Source organism: Xiphophorus maculatus, chromosome 3 (genome assembly GCF_002775205.1).
Source record: "Xiphophorus maculatus strain JP 163 A chromosome 3, X_maculatus-5.0-male, whole genome shotgun sequence".
Taxonomy (NCBI): domain Eukaryota; kingdom Metazoa; phylum Chordata; class Actinopteri; order Cyprinodontiformes; family Poeciliidae; genus Xiphophorus; species Xiphophorus maculatus.
Genome location: NC_036445.1, coordinates 18,649,307 through 18,670,920, shown reverse-complemented (window position 1 = coordinate 18,670,920; position 21,614 = coordinate 18,649,307). Strand labels below are relative to the sequence as shown.

At 38.2% G+C, this 21,614-nt stretch overlaps 1 protein-coding gene across 2 annotated transcripts; it reads right to left on the bottom strand.

Moving 5' to 3' along the window:
* Window positions 1-530: 530 nt before the first annotated feature.
* LOC102232138 (pyruvate kinase PKLR-like) lies at window positions 531-21,603 on the bottom strand. 2 transcript variants are annotated; one of them, XM_023331416.1, is made up of 12 exons: window positions 21,557-21,603; window positions 14,977-15,141; window positions 9,823-9,914; window positions 9,577-9,708; window positions 7,413-7,599; window positions 6,285-6,558; window positions 4,934-5,084; window positions 4,096-4,248; window positions 3,833-3,999; window positions 2,749-2,815; window positions 901-1,015; window positions 531-828 (listed from the first exon to the last, which is right to left on the bottom strand). In XM_023331416.1, the coding sequence occupies exons 2-12, from the start codon at window positions 15,113-15,115 to the stop codon at window positions 725-727; spliced, it is 1,581 nt and encodes a 526-aa protein (XP_023187184.1). In that variant the 5' UTR covers window positions 15,116-15,141; window positions 21,557-21,603; the 3' UTR covers window positions 531-724. The 2 variants fall into 2 exon arrangements, with proteins under 2 accessions (XP_023187184.1, XP_023187183.1); XM_023331415.1 differs by lacking the exon at window positions 21,557-21,603 and adding an exon at window positions 18,624-18,740.
* Window positions 21,604-21,614: the final 11 nt, after the last annotated feature.

Sequence of the window (21,614 nt, the reverse complement as noted above, 5' to 3'; positions counted from 1 at the left end):
TTTTTAGAAGAGGTAAATGCAAACAAAGCCTTAAGATTAACATTTGCAAGAAAGAATATGGATCACAGAGGAAGGAGAGAGGTTGTGTGTTTGCAGATGGAGGATAGAATAAACTGCAGAGGATTCATGGAATGTTAGATATGCAAATATCTAATAAAGGAGGAGGAGGAGCAAAGAGAGGAGGAGATCTCTAGAAGAATAGAAACAATGACACAAACTAGATAATTAGTGGAGAAGAAGATCATCTCTGTGGACACAAAGGAAATTCCCAAAATGTTTTCAATATATCACACATAGATGCTTATATTTGCTAAAAAAAAATGTTTGAAGACAAATATACACAGAAATGTGAGTAAAAGCCTTATCTTTAAACTCTATTAATAAGGTTGAAGATAACCTTCAACCTTATTAAACACGTCCATGCAACGTGTTACATGGACAGACACACAGATAAAATCTGATTTTAATGCATAAAGAAGCTAAAGTTAGCTTCAGTTAGCTTCCTGACAATAATGAGAGGACAGCCGCAGTTCAAGCTTCAAGTTTTATTTGAAGGAGTCATTCATCATACATGAGACCAGCTTCACCAGTGCATGTTTCCTCATAATACCACCAACTGCGACAGTGTTGCAGTGAAAACCACATTCACCAATTACATTCACCATAAAGCCGTCCCAGCGCAGACGGGGGGTCAGATTTAGGATCTGGTAAGAAGGCGTAGATGCTAGGCGCTCACTGCCCTCATGATGTTGGTGTGACCGGATCCTGGGATCCAGCCCGTCACCACAATCACCATGTCTCCTGACTTGAAGAATCCTCTTGCTTTCCCTGCAGAGAAATGTGAGTGAAAATTATTAAAATTCAAGAGAGCAAACATCAGACACACACACACACACTGACCTATTTCCATGCCAAAGTTGACCCTGTTGTCAACATCATCGGCCCAGACGGGAGCAGGAAGAGGGTGGAAAAGAGCAGGAAATACGCCTCTCAGCAGCTGGGACTGACGGGCCACCTGAGGAAGATGCAGTCAGCCATTTTTGTTCTATTTTGAAATCTTTGCTCTTCCCGTGTTTGGATTTGTTCACACTCCTATTGCCTTTCCAGAACAAAACAAAAAGCTTTTTTTATTACACCGTTATTTTTTAAGACAGATCAACATAAAGCGACTCATAATTTTAAACTGAAAAGGGATTAATCATTTTTTTGGTAACACTTTATTTGGCGGTGTGTGCATAAGACTGACATGAGACAGTCATAAAACATGAAAATGTCAACTTAGCATTAAAAGTGTCTTTATTTACCAAATAACACTTCATGACAACAGTCACAAGCATTCATGAAGACTTCTTCATGTTCATGACGGTTGTTACTTTCAATTGACTTTTCATGCACATTTTAATGTGATTTTACATTAAATGTCTCATTATTTGCTGAATATTGCAAAGTTGACACATTTAATTAACCTTCGGTGCGAGTTTGCATTAAAAGTGTCACTATATGCTGAACTATAGTTACAACAGTCGTAAACATTTATGAAGACTCCTTCAAGTTCATGACTGTTGTGTCACGTTTATGACAGTCTCCTGTCAGTCTTATGCTGACCCCTTCACATAAAGTGTTACGATTTTTTCTTTCAACACTGCAATTATTATTTGGAAATAAAACCTTGAAAAATGTGGCATTCCCAATTATTACATGGCACCTTTGGTTGTAAAAGTTGTTCTGCTTAAAGTTGAAACCTTCTAGTCTTTTGCAGCCTAGAGGAGTGTCAAACTCCTTATTGACAAAATTACCTAATAATAAATTGTTAAAACATTATAACTTTGTCTGCATTTGATGAGTAATTCTAAAAATGTCATATTTAACATCCTATAATGCTGAAGTAAAATGGCACCATACACATAAAAACTGATTTGATTTGACTGATAAAATAATATTTAAGTAAACAACTTGAAGTTCTATTTCTCATACTCATGCTGTGCCAGATTCGGCCCGCGGGCCTTGAGTTTTATACCATAATTTCTTTGTTTTTAATCAAAGAAAATCATCCCCACAGCATGACGCCACCACTATCATGTCAAATGACTATTTAAGTCTATGTGTGGTAAGATTCTCCCCCATTCATTGCGTTTTGTATTTTACTTTTAAATAAATGTTTCAAAACTATGCAAAATTTTTCTTCCAATAAGAACTTCTCTGTATTGGTCTTTGACGTTAAATTGAAATGAAATAAATCTCGGAACAGTGTACCCTGTTCGAAACTCAACACTGAGTTCAGCATTACTTTAAAACCATTTAACACTTGAAGGTGTCAGCTTAAACACAACACAGTAAAGCAACTTGATGAAATTAGAGAATAGAAATAAGCCAGAGTTTGGTGCATACAATCATGAATTATATATTTTTGCTCATGTGAAGAGCTTCATCTCCGTGATTTTAACTCCTCACAGTATTCTTGTTTTTGTTGGCAGTTTCATTTTCTGTTTAGCTCGTAATTATAAATTAAATGTTTTTTAATAGGATTCCAGGTTTTATCTGCAGATAACTTCTTTAATTTTCACTCTGATGTGTCCACACTGTCAATATTTACAACATCAGACAGTGAGAGTAAATAATGACTGCATCGCACATTGCTCAGTTTTTTGTTGTTTTTTTTTAAAAGATGAATGACTCAGCAACAATTAAACTGTAATTTAAACCAAGACAAATACACAACTGTTTATCTCTGAGTTTATCAAAGTTCACCTGAGGGCTTCTGGTGACGGCGATGATTGGACAGCGAGGCCGGTATCTGGACAGGAGGTGGGCCGACCTGGAGAGAAAGGTGGAGAGAAGGACAGAACATTTAATTAAATATATTAAAGGTTGGTTTTAGCGTCGTTAAGCACAGATCACCCATTTAGCTTCACTGTGTCTCTTCTAAATCTTATGGTTTCCACATGTCTAATATAAGAGAGGAATAACAGTCTGCTCTCAATTATCAGATGAGTTTATCATCGGATAATTTCAGGTGATTTGTGTCTCAAGCATTAACGCTGGAAGCAAAGGTTCTCTAGTTTTCTTCTCATAACACTCCCATCTGTTGTCTGCTGTTAAGGCAGATGATGAATGTATATCTGAATTTCCTCATTGTTAGCCAGACTGTACCTTTTTTCCTCGGTGCTTAATGATCCGCCCAGGCTTTAGCAGTCTGCCTCCTTACAGATTACTTCTGCTTGTGCATTTTGTTGCGTCTTACTGATTTAGGACATTTGAACATCACAAAAATAACCCAAATAAATAAATACAAAATGCAGTGTTCAAATGATGATTTCATTTATTAAGGGACTAAAAACCTAATCAAAGCAACGTGAGGGAATAAACATTTTGGTGTCGGCTACTATGATTTCAGCCTGACTGGAAGGTTTTCAAGCATTAACTTTGTGTTTTAGGAAATGCTGCAGCATCTCCATCAGCAGTGGAGGGAAACCGTCCTCCACTGCTCCATATTGCCTCCATTTATGAGCAATGACTCACTTTTGCTGGCATTATAACCATTTAGATCAGGCATGTCAAACTCTTTTTCGTTTTGGGCCAAATTAAGATCATGAATGCTCTTAAAGGGCCGGTTGTGCCAGAATGTATTGATAAAACCTGTTCACAAACTGCTAAAATATTAATGAATTCTTAAAATTAAATAATATTACTGAACTATCTTTTCAGTCCCTCCAGGATTTTACGATTGCTTTGTGATTTTCTGCAATAAAAATCAAAGAGTTTGTGGCACTAATTTGGAAATATTTGCAATATTTGTGCTTATTTATGTCGGTAAATGCAACTTTTGGCTTACCTGCCGCTGGTGGTGAGGACTATAATTGCCCCTGCACAGCATTTGAAGGACGACTCCACAGCTCCAATTGCAGTGACTTCTGTGGGGTCAGAGGACAGAGGGGTAAGCCGACGCAGCTCCTCGAACAGCTGGTGGTGGTAGATGGCAGCCTCTGCTTCCCTGCAGATCTAACATCGAGCAAATGTGAACAGCAAACAGAAGAAATGAGTGTTTCTAATGAAAATGCAGCAAAACAGACCATACTTGCACACTGTGAGACTCACTGAGTGCATCATTGCTACTGCCTCTAAAGGAAAGTGTCCCTTGGCGGTCTCCCCAGATAACATCACACAGTCGGCTCCATCGAGCACGGCGTTGGCCACGTCACTGCTCTCCGCTCGGGTCGGCCGTGCGTGAGAAACCATGCTTTCCAACATCTAAAAACACATTAAGCACAACATTTCTCACCTTCAAAGAGTCTTAATCACAGAATAAAAGACTGATGAAACAGATGATGTGGTAAAATATCCAAGAGAGGAAGTAGGGGGCTTTGTAAATAGATTGCACAACAACGAAAGGGAAATAAGAGATAATTCACGCAGAGGCAATATATGTATGAATTTCCAAGATCATTAGTAGTGAATTGGGCACGAAACAACACGAGTCAATAAGAGGGTCAGGCGGTTGGAAAATGAGATAGCTTGCAGTATTGCCTAACAGAGACCATATTTCCTGCAGCAGTTAGGGAGCTGCAGATAACGCTGATTAGTGTGTAGGTGTGTGGGTACCGTTTGTGAGCTTAGGTCTCGAGTAGCAAACCTGCTATAACGCTGTCACTGCGAGTCAAGAGCGGGAGCATAAACAAGATGCAGCACTGTGACTCAACATGGCTACAGGAGAGTGGAAGCATGCGTGTCTCTGGCTGGGTTTGTGTGAGAAAGATGAGACGGGAACGAGAGAGAAATTGCTTATTGGTGCACTGTGCTGGAGGAGAAGGTTGATCAGCATCTTTACTGTAGGTTTCCACTGACTTGTTTGATGTTGGACAAGCTAAAGCTGCCGTTACGAGTCGACATTTTATCACTTCTGCCTCCTTTCATGTGGCTACAATTGCGCTCTGACCTGTGTGGCACAAATGACGGGCTTTCCAGCAGAGTTGCAGCGCCCAATCATCATCTTCTGGGCAATGAAGACTTTCTCAGCAGGAATCTCAATTCCCAAGTCACCCCTGGCAACCATCACACCATCACTCTCCGCCAGGATCTCCTCAAACCTGACACGGAAATAAAAAGTGTCAGGAGGTGAAATGCTTCAACTGGAAGAAAAAAAGTATATTTTAACGCATCTGAATTACATAAAATTTGTTTATGAAGTCAAATATTTGAAAATAAAACTAATAATACCTATCAATTACATGAAAAAACACACAATATTAATAATGAACCACATTTAAACAAGATGTAATAAGATTCAAAATAAAGCGAAGAAAAATAATTTAATATCTAATCAAATTTGACTTATTTAATTTTTAAAAAATACAAGAAAAATATAATTTATATTTCATTAAAAAATAACTTAAATCTATGAATTCTAACAATAAACAACCATGAATCTATTTTAAAAAACTGTTTTATAAATAAAGTTCTTTCCTGACATCACACAATTGAGAAAAAAACAAAAAAAAATATGAACGACTTAAAATGTGAATAAAATGAAAAATAGATATAATATAATAAATTAAGATATACTTAAAAGTATGGATAACACAGGTTGCAATAAAATAAAATAAAGAATTTTCTAAACAGCTTGTACTAAATAAAAATAAATTATGTGTGAGCTTTAGATGCAAGAAAAAAACTGTAGGAAATAGTTTATAGAATTACAAATATTCTTTATTGTCCCACAATGTGGACTTTTCTGTGGAACAGCAGCAAAGCGACAGGCAATACCAGCAAAACGGCTCAGACAGAAAATATAAAAATATATTGAAAATCATCATAAAAAATAAAAATATTGTACAGCAAGGGCATATTTTAACATAAACACTCTGTAGTTATAAAAATACTCCAGTCCAGAGGAATGTGCAACAGTTGGATAATTATAAAATGTACAAAATGTGCGTGTCGCTTTGAGCAGTAAAAGACAGAGTGAATGCAAGTTAAGACAGGTGTTAACATCGTCGAAGGTGCAGCTGAGCATCAGATAAGTAACGCAGGCAGCCGAGGTGTGACATAAACTGTGTCTGATATTTTTAATGGCAGCAATAATTTACACAGACAACCACACCGCTCGCTTATCAAACACGTCAAATCCACAGCTGACAAATGATCCTCACTTCCAGCCTGATGGAGGGGGCAGACCACCATCAGTTACAGATTTATGAGTCCTGTCACAGTCTAATTATTAGACAAGCTGCCTGCAGATTCTGTTGCCCAAATGGTTTTACTTTAGAAACACATTCCTACCAACTTACTTCTTAACTCCCTGTCTGCTTTCCACCTTGCTGATCACTTTGATGTGTCGACCGTGAGGCCCCAGAGCCCGACGCACTTCCTTCACATCCTGGGCTGAACGGATGAAGCTGGCGAACACGATGTCAACGCCATGAGACACCCCGAACTTCAGGTCGGCCTCGTCCTGCGCGCTGACCGCCTGCATGCCGATCAGATCGCAGCCGGGCAGGTTGACGCCTTTACGGCTGCAGAGGACGCCGTCGGCCTCCACCACCGTGTCCACCCAGTCCGAACCTGCAGGAACAAGACCGGCATGATTATATAGAGGATAATAATAACACTCCTGCAAACCTTCAAGATTTAAATCTCTGGGTGGAGGAAGGGGTCAAAATCACAGCTGAACAATGCATGCAGCTACATAGTTTCTCCATAAATCTTAAAGCTGTCATTACCAACAAAGGCTTTTGAAATAAACATCAGTAAAAATGTTCAATACTTTTTCCCTGTGTCATTTCACATTATTACACGTAAGTTAATTTCTGAACAGATTTGTTTTGATTTCTTCCTATGTATAGATTACTTAGGTTGTTACCAACACCTGATGAAAATTTCATGTCAATACAACTTTAGAAATATGTTTACTATGAATGATGTGTTCAATATTTATTTCACCTGCTGGATACAGAATGACCATATTTGTACACGCGTGTATTTACAGAAAAAGCTAAATATCAAAAATTTTTCATGACTAGTGCATTATTTTAGTTTTTTTTTTCTTATTCTATTGGTCCCAGTTCCATTAGGAGTCAAAACTAAACATTTGGAAAGCTTTGAAATACTTTTGAAATTTAAAATTCCTTCATGCTGTTGATGATGGGCTGATCAGAACCAGCTGGAAGCCATGTTGAATTGTTGGTTGTTGAGACTGTTAACCATGCACTTTTGGTTGAGACCAATTTTCACTTTGTTAAATAAAAACAACCAAACTTGTAAAAAAAATAAATAAATATCTAAAAGCCAAGTGTTATAATAACAAGAGCAGATATTTGTAAATGTATGAACACTTCTACAGTTTGCTGTTTTTGATTTTTTCCTTGTGTTTAGATTGTTTAACCAATGAAAAGTGGGGATGTTAAAATGCATGTTACCTGTTTCTAATACTTTGAGTGCAAGCAAGCCGTCATCGATGTAAATCTTTTTTCCCTTTTCCAGGACTTTAGGCAAGTTGGGATAGTCCACCCAGATTATCTTCCCGTCTGTCTTGTCTTTGTCACTCTCTGCGGTCACGACTCTGACATGGCTGCCCTTCACCAGCTCCACCTCTTCTTCCACTTTCTGCACGAAAACAGACATAAAAACAAATACACACACACACACACACACACACACACCAAACCTGACAGGGACTGACAGACTGGAAAAACATTTTTAGAAACTAGAAGCACGTTTGTCATTTTTATGGCAAAACTTGTAGATGGGAGGTGTTGACATGAAATGGCTTCAAAATCTCCATAAAATAAATCACAAATAGACACAGTTCAGAGGGAAGCTCCAGTTTTTTTCAAGATAAATATTTATTTTAGCGTCCACATGGTGTCACTTGGATTATTTGTCTCACATCCAGCGTCTTTTCCCAGCATTTAAAAGGAGCTGACGCCTGTTTTTATCAAGTCCACACCCTGTCAGGATCACAACCTGAGAATGATGGACTTCAAAGCTGCAGGGCTTCGACAAAACTTGTTTCACAACATAATGCAAGTAGATGGAGAGGCTCATTAGAAGGTTTAAGAAGAACATCAACATGCTGAAAAGGTTGTTACTACCACCAGGGAGAGAAATAAAACGTGCAGGATGCTGGTCCTCCAGGACCCACTTTGGGCACCAGTGGTCTAGGGTCATGTCTCTTACCAGCACAGATTTTCCTGTTCTTCTTTGCAAAAATAACTCCAACTCACTCAAATGGAGAACATTTGTGAACTTACACTTTCAAGTCTTGCCACAGATTCTCTTTAGGATCTGCATCAGGACTTTGACTGGACCATTCTAACGTGCATTTAATTTGATCCAAAACAATCCATCATAGCTCTGCCTGTATGTGCCATAAATATGCTTCATGGTTGATGTTGTGTGTTTAGGGTGATTTGTGCTCAACGTTGCATTTTGCATGCAGGCCAGATGGTTTCATTTTGTTATAGTTTCTTCTGATCAGAGAACCTTCTCCTATGTGTTTGCTGAGTCCCCTACATGACTGCAAATCAAAGCTTTTTACAGCTTTCTTTCTGAAGAATGGCTTTCTTACTGCCTCTACCCCCCAAAAAAGTCCAGACTTGTGGAGCTAAATGGATAATATTCTCCAATTCTCCTACCTGAGCAATGCTCTTAATCCTGCAGCTCCTCCAGAGTTAACATCTTGTTTTTTTCTCTTATTATAATGCAGGATGTTCCCCAGTGTATTATAAGCCTGGCGGGCTTTACTAGTGCCCCCACCAGGCTTAGCATTGTTTATTTATTTAAGTTTTTTAAAATGTTTGCATTTTTTAAGTCTTTATAGTTGGTGTTCAGGTATTAAACTTCCAATAACACATAATTATCAAGTGATATTTTAAAATTTTCTGTCAACTTTAAAATATATTTTCACTCAAAAACACGGTTGGCCGCTGGATGAATGACTGGCAAACACCCCAACCACCAGGCTTAGCAAGTTTTCTAGGGGAAACCTTGCTAATGCTCTTTTTGCTCTTAACAAAATTTCATCTACCAAACAAAGGAAATGCACAATGTTCACATTTTAATCTGCATAAATATCTTTTCCTTCACAATTTTCTGCTACACAATGTTGGTCTAATACATAAAATCCCAATAAAATACACTGAAGTTTGACAAACAGACAGGATAAGTAGCAGAATAGCTTATCAAGCCCTGTGGATACGGCGTAAACACGAAGCACAAAAGATAAAAAGACAAAAAGCAGAAGAGCAGGAGGTTTAGAAGCAATTAAATCTTCCAGACAAACTGTTAAACTGATTTATGAGACACATGAAGCGGGGATCACTTTTCACACAGTGCATTTTGTCAGCTAATCAACGCATGAGGAGTCTGCCAACACCTTGGAGGTATTTGTTCTGCACAGTAGGCTGAAGGCAGCAGATTCACAAACAACACAATACAATGATGATGAAAATGCTAAGCAACTCACGCCCACAACTGTTGTTTTTCCAACAGAAATAACAACCTGTAACAAACCGGCATCAGGGAGAAGAGATTATCTGCTCTTCTTTATGTGTGTTTGATAGACGAGTCCGACACACTCACCCCTTTCACCAGACCAGAGCGGATCTCTGGGCCCTTCGTGTCCAGAGCAATGGCCACCGCTCGATAATACAAAGGGTCAGATGTCATGGTCTCCACTGCCTCTCTGATGTTTTTAATGGTCTCGCTGTGATACTAAAAGGCAGAGAACGAGAATAATTTATGACAAATCCAACAGCATGACCGTAGTGTGCAAACTGTTGGATTGTGAAATGAGGAGCAGAGCATTAATCACTGCGATTCACGCACTTCATGAGATCCATGAGAGAAATTTAGACGAGCGATGTTCATCCCCGCCTTGACCATCTCCTGGAGCTTCGGGACGGATCGAGATGCTGGGCCTGAGAAATGACACAGATCATAATTAAAGCAAGAAACTGACCACCAATCAAATGAATCAGTTCTTCATCATATATTTTCAATAAATGAAGTTTATTTTATATCAAGTTTTCCAGATAAGTTCTGCTAAAGACCAGGGGCCTCATGCATTAAAGAGTGAGCAGTTTTCACACTAAAACTTGGTGTACGTAAAAATTTAGAAAAGTGCGGCGCATAAAAAAAAATCGGATGCATAAAGCCGTGCGCACACGTGGCCGCGCACCTTTCCTTTATAAATCCTAATTTGCGGGAAATCGAGTGCAGCTGCTGGTCTGCCATGTCGCCTCCCACAAATACGTATGTAAAGTACGTATTTACTAAATATCACCGAATGTAGTCAGATTTCAGTGTATTTAGGTGAGTTTTGACGCTTTGTAGTTTGATATTGTCCACAGAAAAAGTTTGTGTGGCTGCCGCACATTTTCACGCCAGCAAAAAAATGTGCGTATATTTAAGCAAAAACAAATTTTTATACATGTCGACTTGTGCGTAAAATATGGCGCCGCACATTTTTTGTGCGCACGCACGCTTTATGCATGATTATTAGACTCAGGTGTGATGAAGCAGAGTCTCATCTAAAACCTGCAGGACACCTGGCATCGAGGTCTCAAGGATCCCTGTTTTACATTTTTTCTAAATAAGAATACACACAAAAGTTTTTTTGTGTCATTTGCTCATTTTAAACAATTTCAGGAAAATTCTGCAGCATCAGGAATTGACTGCTGGTTTTCTTTATTTTTTGACTATTTGTTGATGTAGTTCCTGTTTTAGTTTGGTGTTCTCGTTGCTTCCACTGGTTACTTTCTCACTTTTGGTTTTGTATTTGGCCATGCTGTGTCTAATTAGTTTCCCCTGTTTCCTGATTTGTCATTTCCTTTCACCATCCTTCCTCAGCTGGCCTTAGAAACCTGCTCCTTTGCAGCTGTTCTGCATTGGTCAAGTACTTCACCTGTTTCCACTCATCTCTGAATTTGTAATCTTAGTTTTCATCCTCTCCTTTCCTGATTATTCTACTGACCAATTGGTTTGTTCTTGTCTGCCCCTTTAGCATATTTACACTTTCAGAAAGGCAAAAACCACCTGAAGCGAGCGCAAAAACCTTTTTGCAAAATTGAGGAAGTTATTTTGAATTTTACCAGTTCCATCAGTCTTTTCTAAACCATCACTTCAAAATGAAAAACATTCATTAAAACATGGCTATTGTAACATTTAAAAAGTTTATGTACTTCTTTATTAGAGTGTTGTGTTTCCTCTTTATGTTACAACATTTTCAAAGAAACCAAGTTGATTTACTTTTTTATTGGATTTTATCCTTCATTTTCCAGTGGCTATATGTTAGCAAGATTTGATTCTAACATCTATTTTTGTGTGGAGTTTGCTGTTTTTGCTAAGTGCTTTCCTTGTTTCTCTCTGGCTGCTCAGTTATCCTCCCACAGGCCAAACATAACCCGATCACAGTAAACGAGAACACTAAATTAGCTGTGGGTGTGAAGAACTGTCTGAGTTGTTTCTTCAGCTGCAGTAAGTCTGTTCATGCTTAAAGTAAAACTTCAAACTGTTAGAGTCTCTTAACGAGGCTGGGATCCAGAAAGGTTCAAGAGGCCAAGATTCTTATGACTGGACACTTTCTCCTGCGATTTAATCCCTCATTTATCCATTCCTCAATTTTCAAAACACAATTAAACGAGAAGAGTTTCAGTATGAAACTTCAATCTAACTCAATTCAGTTGGAATGACAGATATTATGCTTTGAGGTTAAATCACCTGAAAATCTTAATAGCATAAAATATCAATAAAACTCAACTGGTCTTTCCATTTTCTTTTGAAGCAGATGGAAGAATCTTTAAAACCAGACTCCTCTAAACAGAAACTAGCATTAGCAATACTGACTGTTTTAAACAGAAAACTAATTATTTTCTTCACATTAAAGACCTTGGCAACAGGAAAATGTTGAATTAATGAGTAGTTAAACACTGGAAACAGTTTTTTTTTACAGTATTAAGAAAATTACAACCACCTCCATGAACAATGTCCGCCATGTTTGTGCTTTTCATTGTTTATATTGCACCCTTAAAAAGAACTTAAAAACGCATAAAGATTTTCGCTTTTGTGCAACTTTATTAACCAAATTCACGATTTAAGTTCTCTCTATACCGTACACAATCACAGGTCATGAACTTTATACTCCCATCATGCATTGCGTCGCTTTTAAAGAAACATTATTACGACAGAAATCTACAAAATAAAAAAATTATTAAATAGTTTTAGTACATATTTAGCCACAAACTAAATGAATGGTTTAATCAAATGCTAAACAAAATAAATGCTTGACCAATAAGATCAATATGACTATTAATTAAACATTATCATGTTACTAACATATTTTCAGGTTTATACATTTACGTCTGACCTCTGAATCTGTCACTCTTTGGATGAAATGTCACGTCACCATTGATACTTGGGTCGCTTTGAAAAATATAAACATAGAAAAGAGTTTTCTGTCTAATTTGAATAAAGAATTAAATTAGATGTACATCATATATGAGCATAAAATATTTAGGCCACTTTATTCTACAGTTTTTTCCTTAATTCCACCCCAAAACAGTAAAGTCTGTACAAGTTAGTGAATATCTCCTCTGTTGGTACAATTATAAATAGCTTTTTAATTTTCTTTTTTATCCTCGATGTCTGAGCCAAATGAACAACAGTTGCCGATTCCAACATCTCCCATCCAGAACATGCGTAGGATTTGTTTTAAGAGAGGTTTTTATAGCATTACTTCAGACAGGTCTTGTAGTTTAAGTGGTGTGATGGTTTTCCCTGAGAAAATGTTGGTATGTATTATCAGTGAGACTTTCAGCTGCTTCCATTCACTGTTTCTTAAACAACCTCTGGATTTCTTACTAATATAAAGTGTAGTGAGACAAGGGGTTGGTGCGAGCTCATTGTAGTACACCAGTTCCTCACATAACTATAAAAAACAAGCCCAAGTTTGATTCAGTACACAATGCCCAAATCAATCAAATTGATTTAATTACAGTCCAGTTTCATTCAGCACTAAATCAGTGCTGTCCAATATTCCTCCCTATTATTCTCATCATTCATTCCTCCCCTTCATTCAATTTTTCTCTCCAATTCTTCACTGTTTAGCAGAATCAAGTTATTTGCCTATAAGACTCTCCAAACCGATTAAAGCTGCAAACTTCATGGTTCTTTTTGTAAAGTAGATCTCTTTTCTGGGCAGATTTATTGGAAACATTTGTTGTTCCACTGCCTGTCTTTATAATCCAATACTAATGCTCCTTTCACAGACGTGCATTCACCCATATGTCATCTCCACCACTGAACCCGACTGGGTTTATGCGCTTTTTGTTCTGACTGCAGCATATCTGCTTTTCTACATAAAGAAAGTGCTGTCCATAACTATCCCAAATCATTTTAGGGGCTGATTCAACAGACCAGAGGAAAAATCTCCACTCTCAGTTGCTAAATTATTTTTAATACCATATTTATGAATTAGATTTGCAGAGATTTTAGACTGTTAGAGCCTAATCTTCCCATAAATTATTGGACGGAGTTAATCACGTTTAGTGGTTCTGAGCACATGCAGGGATTTCTGTCCCAGAATAATTTTTAATGAATGTCACAGAGACATTCATTAAAATGTCTCTGTCTCTGGGGATGTTTAAACTGATATGATGTTAAAGATAACCATTGTTTACTTCCAACATACAGTTTCAATAAGCAAAATTATACATACAGGTCCAAATGTGTGAGCACCATTAGTATTCTTGGAAAATGTTCTTTATAAATAAACCTTGTCAGGACATTGTAGCCTTCAATAAGACCCTGACATATATCTGGTTGGATTTACAACAATAAACAATAAAATGTATTGATTTCTTATCACAGATCCAGCACTTTGACAACAAGAGAGCATCTGGTTTGTCCAGGTGAGAAGATTCAAATTGCAGTCAAGCTGCTGAAGCTGTTTATTTTGGAGTTTGTTTCTTGTAAATCGAAACCGGTTTTGGACTGAATAAGAAAGGCCAACATTAAGTATCTGGTATGACCTCCACCAAATGAGACCAAAAAACTGGTGGCCAACACCTAGAAGTCAGAAATGTTTCAGTAAATGACCAATTTGAATTACCTTTACTAATTCTGCAGGAGAATGCTCTCTATGTTTAACTCTGTACACAGAGGTTGGATCATATACAAGTCCACAATTAAAATTTAAACTTGTGTTCTTAATTCCCGGTTTTCTAGATTTAATGAAAGTGTGTGTTGCAAACTCTTTCCTCCCTGAAAAATCTAATAAATCATAGCAAGCTCAATATTAAGACTTTCATTCCCATGGATAAAAACATCTGACACTAGCTAGACTTGAGGTTGCTAATGGTAAAAATGATGTATTGTGCCTTGCAAAAAGTTTTAACAGGACAGAAAGACTTTATAAGTGAATGGTATTTCCTAATTTGTCAAGCGAATACTCAGAGAAAAAAAAATCATCAGTAGAGGTGAGTGGCAGTGGACATTGTGTCTGTTTTTAAGACACACGTTTCAATTTACCAAAAATCTTCAGCCAAGCCTGGAAGTTTCCCATAAAGAGCATAAATCTGTGCAACACCCAGTTTTGACCGTTTAAAAATAATAAAAATGTTTTGTTGGATCAAACTCAAAATGTTGAAATACAAAGCAAAAATATTATTTTTAAATTAAACATAGAGCAAATTTGTTGTTTCAGACTACTTTGGCTTTTTCTCTGTAAAATAAGAAAATGAAGGTAGATAATAATCAGTTCCATGTATGTATTCTTCTTGATGAGAAGGAATTTAAAAAACTAACAGGAAAAAGAATAACTTTTCCTTCAAACTATTCTTCTCATGCAACTCCTGACCAACAAACTCTGCCAGCGCGCTGACAGCTGGACATGTCTGTTGTGACAGGAAGCCGGCCGTGACAGCTGCCAGAAAACGAACCTAAGAGCCCAAACCCGCCGTCTGGGCCAGTTGTGACACCCACCAATGGTGCAGATTATGCTGGTGTTGCGGGCTGTGATGGGCTCTTGGTCGATGTCCAGCAGGCAGAGATGCTCCAGGAAGGTGTCAGCCATGCTGGCGTCCAGCTGCTGGCGCTGAATGAAAGAGTCCGGCATTGTCATCACATCCGAGTAGCGCCTGATGAAAGCTGAGAGGACAAGGAGAGCGTCGTCAGAGGGGAGAAGCTAATCGCGGAAACGCGGCTGCGAACTCCAGCTGTGAAAATGAATGAAGGGTGCAAAGTGATATCTGGATCAGTGATAGCAAAGAATGATCGATTTCAAATTTTCACTGAGACGCTGGCCTGACATTAACAACCATCTGCAGGAGTCACACAAAATTACATGTTGACATTCATCTGCGTTTAGCAGCTAAGAATATGAGCAACAAGCCACTGCTCTGCAGATATTCTTTGATGAGCACTTAAAGGGCGTCTGAAAACTGAGAGTACAAAGGTAATAAATGAGGTGAGTCGTTCAAAGCAAAAGGTTTTTTTTCCAGGCAACTAAAAGGTGCACAAGATATTTGTTGTAAAATAATGTTTCCCTCTTCAGTGGAGCAGAAAGTCAGAAAATGATAGATGATGCTTAGAGAAGATATGGTGGAACAATGTGGCTGAATCTCTGTTGTTTATATTGTTGTCAGAGTGATGTTCTGAATGTTTAAGAGGAAAATAAATCTTTTATCTGTTAGAAATAAAGTGATAAAATGGAGAAAAAGCGTCACTCAGTCGCAAAGCTTCACATACAGTGGACTGCAAAAGTATTTACACCCCATAAACTATCACATTTTGCATTGTTACAAACGCATCACAAAATACTAGAAATGGATTTTCCACATTCATTTGCTGATCAAAACTGAAACGTGTGTCTGGTACTTGTATAGATCAAGTGTAGACGGTTTTCCTGAACTAAGTAATTTAATCCCAGTATAAATCCAGCAGTCAGAGCTACAATGGAATGGCTTACAGCAAGGCATATTGATGTGTTAGAATGGTCTACTTAAAGTCCAGACATTCATCCAGCTCAGGCTCAAAGATTTGATAATTGATGTTTAGATGCTCTTTGTCTCATCTGAAAAAAAGCTAACGCTAAAACAAATTCCTAAAGACTCACAGCTCTAATCAAAGCAAATGATGTTTCTAAAGTATTGAACTGAGCAGGAGGATGTGAGCCACACTTTTCAGATTTTTTATTGCAGAGACAACAGAAGGGAATATGCAACCATTTCCTTCCACTTTGCAATTATACACTAATTTGTGTTACTCTATCACACAAAATCCAAATAAAACACATCAAACTTTGCAAAACACTTTGTTCACATCACTGCTAAGGCTCATGGTAATCCAACAGCTCTCACATATGTCTACTTAATGCACCTAATGCTTAAAGAAGTGAACTAATAAATGCAAATCTGGTACTTTTGGTTTGAACTGCTTCGACATAAGAGACCCACTTCATTTGGGGCACATCTTATGTTGCAATGCGCGCTTTGGAACAAGCTTAAAAGCACCTAAGTGTGTTTTAAAGAGACTGAAAGGGTAGAAGCTGCTTCTCTATGCGACTGATAAAAGCTCCTGGTTCTTTATCACAGCAACGGTTTTATTATTGCAGATGCAGCAGATGCACAATAAGATCTGCATTCGTGTTCACGTCTGTTTGTGTCCCCCCAACAAAGACAAGTCTGATACTCATTTTTCTTCCAGTTGGACCTCTGGTTTCTGTCAGAAAGAAAAATTGCTACCAGCCTTGCAGCCTGGCGTTCAACGTGTAACATCTGTTTCTAAGAAAACAGGCTATGATTCTAGAAAGTATCGATTTGAAGTTTGAGGTTGACCTGGCAATGGCTGGTCTTCTGTTTACTTATCTCTGCTTTTCATTCGTCAATGCAAACAATTTGATTCCAAGAATTCTTTTAGAGATCCCGTCTTGTTATTTTTAGACTGAAAACGGAAGCAGTTAGCAGTTAGTGGTACTCGACATGCTGTCCTCCATTGTTGGTGAAGAGTTGAGAGATTAAACCAGAAAAATTAGCTCCGGTTTTTCAGAAGCCTTCTGGAGCTTGATGAAGGGATTGATCTCAAATAATTGAATCCATTTTGAAGGATGTCACAGTCAGTCGAGCCTGTTTTTTTTTTCTAGAGTAGTAAAGGCTGAATATGGACCATGAAGATGAGTGGGCAGAACTGACAGACAAGGTCAGTGTAAACAGCACAACAGGGTGTGAGGAAAAAGGGCAACAGGAGGCAGACTGTGTTTATAAAAACAAGGAGGAAACAGATCATTTGCATTATTTCTGACACTGCATCAGAGTCCTCTGTGCTTAATGGACAGGTAGCCTGGAAAACTCCTGACGGCGTCTGCTGTCTAGGAGCTTTGCAGCATAATATGAACCCCCAAAGCTCCTCCATCCTGCAGATTGAGAATCTGTCAGTTTTTCCTGTTTTGCTTCCTCTCTGCACCTCCCTGTGACCCAGTTCTGCCGCTCTGCTGCACACATTATCACAGGTCCCACTGAGATCCTCCTCCCTCAGACCCTTTCTCTCTCACACGGAAATGTGTGCATGCACCTGACAACACACACATCGATTCCTGTTCTTGGAAGGCTGGTTATAAATAAAGCACAGCTCGGGTCAAAGACACCGGAGTTACAAAACACGAGTCTGGCCTGAAACACCATGTGCAACTTGGTTTTGATCAGATTTTTCCACCAACTCTGCAGCTCCTCCAGAGTTACCAGAGTTATTTCTCCGATTACTGTTTTAGTTGAACCACAGTGACATGGCAGTTTTGCATTTGTACCAAACACTCTCCAGTTTCAGATGAAAATCTGATAAACCAGTGATCTATGAGATGTTTAAAGCTCAGAATATCAAATCATTTATAACCCAACTTTAAGATTCTCTGCTTATTTTCCCTTTAACTATCTGCTGTGTTTTTGGTGATGCTGTTTTGTTCCCAAATGCTCCCTAACAAACCTCTAAACCCTTCAAACAACAGTTTAATGACTGATTAAATTAAGACAATTGGCAGGACTGAAGTTCATTTAGGGGTAGCAGTGTAGAAGAAGCATTTCAGATTTTTTATTAATAAAAGTTTTGAAAACCATGTGTCATTTTAGTCTGTCCTATAAAATCTGAATAAAACACAAAGTTTGCAGCTAGTTTGTGAAAATGACTGAGTTCTGGGTTATGAGTAATTCTGCAAGGCGCTGTATGTAATCAGATGGAAAAACTGGTTTCTGCTCCAACACTGACCATCAAACTGGCTAAAAACCAGCAACATTGTTTTAAAGCATTTCAAACTTTGAAACATGTTATTGTTGATTGAATTTGGTCAAATCTCTTATTCACCTGCAAATAAGGAAACGCACATGCAAATTATGTACATTTTAAAAAGTCATCCTACTAAGTTGCAGTTCCCATAGATTGTGAGTATAATATCTCTATTGTAATAGCTGCACAAAGTCTTTACGTTATAATCTTGTACAGTATATTATTAATACTGTTACTATTGTTAAGCTTGTTTTTTAAATATTTTTTTTATCACTTGACGAACTTTTTGTATGAACCTACATATCTGATGCTGAATTTCTCCTCTGTGGGACAAAAAAAGCGACTGATCAACTTACCCATTTTCATAAAACCCTCCGTCCAGCAGCTCCAATCCTCGTTTTAATTTGTTGCTTTTATTTGTGTAATTTATCCTTCTCAGTTCCAAAGTTGTGCGCTCGTCTCTCACTGAGTCCCATCTCACCAGAACGAGCCTCTTCGTTCAGTTTTACCCTCTGACCCCCGTCTCCTCTCCCTCCCCTCTCTCCTCCCACTCACACTATTTGCATTAGTCCTGAGTGGGTCAATATGATGCTAAGACCGTCAACATACCCACGATGGTACCAAGACAGCAAGATGCTCTACAGCACATGTGCCAAACTCGAGACCTGTGGGCCAAATCCAGCCCGCCATAGCTTTTTATGTGGCCCTCCAGGTTCTAGACTAAATGTGCTTAAATATTATGTTATCAATCAAATCATTGCAGTTTTTATCTGTGTTGGACAAATTGTATTATTAGTAATTATCAAATATTTGTTGTATCATGTAGCCTTGTAGTTACATTTTAGATAATGTTTCTGTGTGTTAAATAACTTTGATTCTATCCTGAGACTTCCCTGGGAAATAGAGGTGACAGCTACTCTCGGCAGCTGTTGCACTGCAGGACTTCCTACAAGACGGAGGTGTTAATTGCTCCCAGCAGAGTTTTACAGGCCTGACAATAAACTCTGCTCTGTGCTGCTTTGTGATACAAAGCCGTTGCTTTGAAGCTATGCAATGTGTCTTGTTCCACACCGGGCTTGGAGTAAGAAAGATTTAGAGTATAGATAACGTGTGTCTAGACTAGTGAATGTTATTTAGCGCTGCGACCATATGATGAATGTTTTGACCCCACCCCATAGGGTTGCAGCGCCCCGTGTGACAGGGTTTCCTGAAATCAATAAAATAGAGGAGCGGGAGGTGTGTTGGCCAGAGCAGGTTGGAGATTTGTAACTGGAAGCACATCTCTGTCTGCTCTCCTCGCGAGAAACAAAGAATCTAACTCTCTTGTCTTTCTTCTGTTTTGTTTAATTAGGTATTTAGACCTGACAATCTGTTTACTGCCAAATAAGATCAATCAATCCCCCCAGTTTCTTGAGAATTATTGTGGAAATCCACGGAAAAGCAACAAATCCCCACACTTTTTTTGCACTTACAATTGGGAGTTTATTGCAGATTTTTCTCAAAAATGGTCAAAAATCTTTCTTACTTGAACCAAACAGCTGCCTCAGCCTTAACTGATGTCAGATTATAGTCCATAATCAATACAGCAAGGAATAAAAAGTTGCATTTTCCGTCGTACAAAAGCGCAAATATTGCAAAGATTTCCAAATGACCACAAACACAAAATCCTAGAGGGGCTGAAAAGATGTTCAATAATGTTATTTAATTCGAAGAATTCATTGATATTGTAACAGTTTGTTAACAGGTTTTATGCCCTTAGAGCATTCATGATCTTAATTCGGCCCAAAACAAAAATGAGTGTGACACCTCTTCCCTACAGCATAAAACTAGAAAACTGCTGCATACATTTAACCTGGCTAAAGTTATATTTTAACTTGTCTTAATTGTTTTGTTCATCACATTATGTTGATTTATCTGTTGACAGCACAAAGAATGTTGTGAAATACTAAAGAGTTTCTTACTTAACAGCAGCAGCTGGTTTTGAAGAGTCACTGGGACAAAACAAAATGCCCTAAGAAACTACAGATGTTTTTCAGAAAGTCAGTTTAGCCATAGAAAACGTTTGACTTTTAATAATAGAGAAAAGTCATTCCAATCAGTCTGAGTTGTATGTGACAGCAGAAGATGACAAAAGTAATGTGAACTGCTCAAAAGGAGCTGCTTTGAGTGTTGTAACGTGTTCACCAAAACTACAGAAGGTGAGAGCGCCTGTAAATGCTTGAGATTTCCACAGCGCATTAGTTAAGTGTTCCTTTTATTATTATTATTTTAAGAGAAAACACACACGCACACACCAAAAGCAATTTAGGGAGATTAATTAATCTCAGGGTACCCAGAAAGAACCAGGCATGCACAGGGAGAACAAGCAAACATGTAGGAAGATTTGAACCCATGGCTTTAAATGCTGAACGGCAACAGTACAACCATGCACCTTGCAGTCAACGTAGTTAAATTACAAAAAATTCCCCACATTCACACAACAATCAAATCCTTATTGTTTTGTATTATTCCACAAACACAACCGGCTGCTATAAACTAATTGGAAACATTATAATTATAACGCTGTTTTTGATATTAAAACCAACATTTTGACCAAATCCATATATTTTTCTCTCTGGGTTCATTTTTATCCCTAGATTGTTAAAAGGTGTTTCAACTGGCAAGCCTTTTTAACAAGCGTCTTTTGCATAAAAATAAAACTTGTAATTATTATTTTTTTACACTACAGTAATTTTCCAGCAAGTTTTGTTTACACTCGGAGCAGCAAATTGCCATTTAAGTATAAAAACCCAAACCCCCGCTGTGTAAGAAATTAGGCGAGACGTGTGTGTAATAAATGGCAGCTGAATGAGGTTTTCCATTCATGAGCACAGTTTACTCTGCTGAGTGGTATCCACGCACGGTCACGCACCGACCCACGCTGATGCAACGTGTAAATCTTTAACTTAAATAGACCTTTGCTCCAAAACTGGAAGCCTAACCTGCAACCTGAGCCTGCACAATGTCACAAAGGAGCTAAAGGCCGCGGTTAAAATCAAAGTCGGTTTGAATTTAATATGAAAATGTGACGCTGAAAGAAGGAGATATAGTAGGGAATCTTTCCGTGTTTGACTTTAGCCCACTTTAAAAGAAAAAAGACGGCCAAAAAAAAGGGAAGGTATCTCGCCAAGCAGCAGATCTACCTTTTAAATAAAGTAAATATTCCAGGAATGTTTCCTACATTACACACTGACCATCACAGCAGATTCATTCACAGTTTGAATCCTGAGAGCGGAAAAAAATGACCAACCTGTTGGACGCCGCAAGAGGCAGGGAAAGACTGAAACATGAAAAGGAAGTAGGGGGGG

Excerpts from the sequence above, each read along its gene's own strand:
- LOC102232138 (XM_023331415.1), bottom strand. Across the intron at positions 7,600-9,576 it reads GCTCTGGTCTGGTGAAAGGG|AAAGTGGAAGAAGAGGTGGA; the intron begins GTGAGTGTGTCG and ends GTTTTCGTGCAG. Across the intron at positions 829-900 it reads CAACTTTGGCATGGAAATAG|GGAAAGCAAGAGGATTCTTC; the intron begins GTCAGTGTGTGT and ends ATTTCTCTGCAG.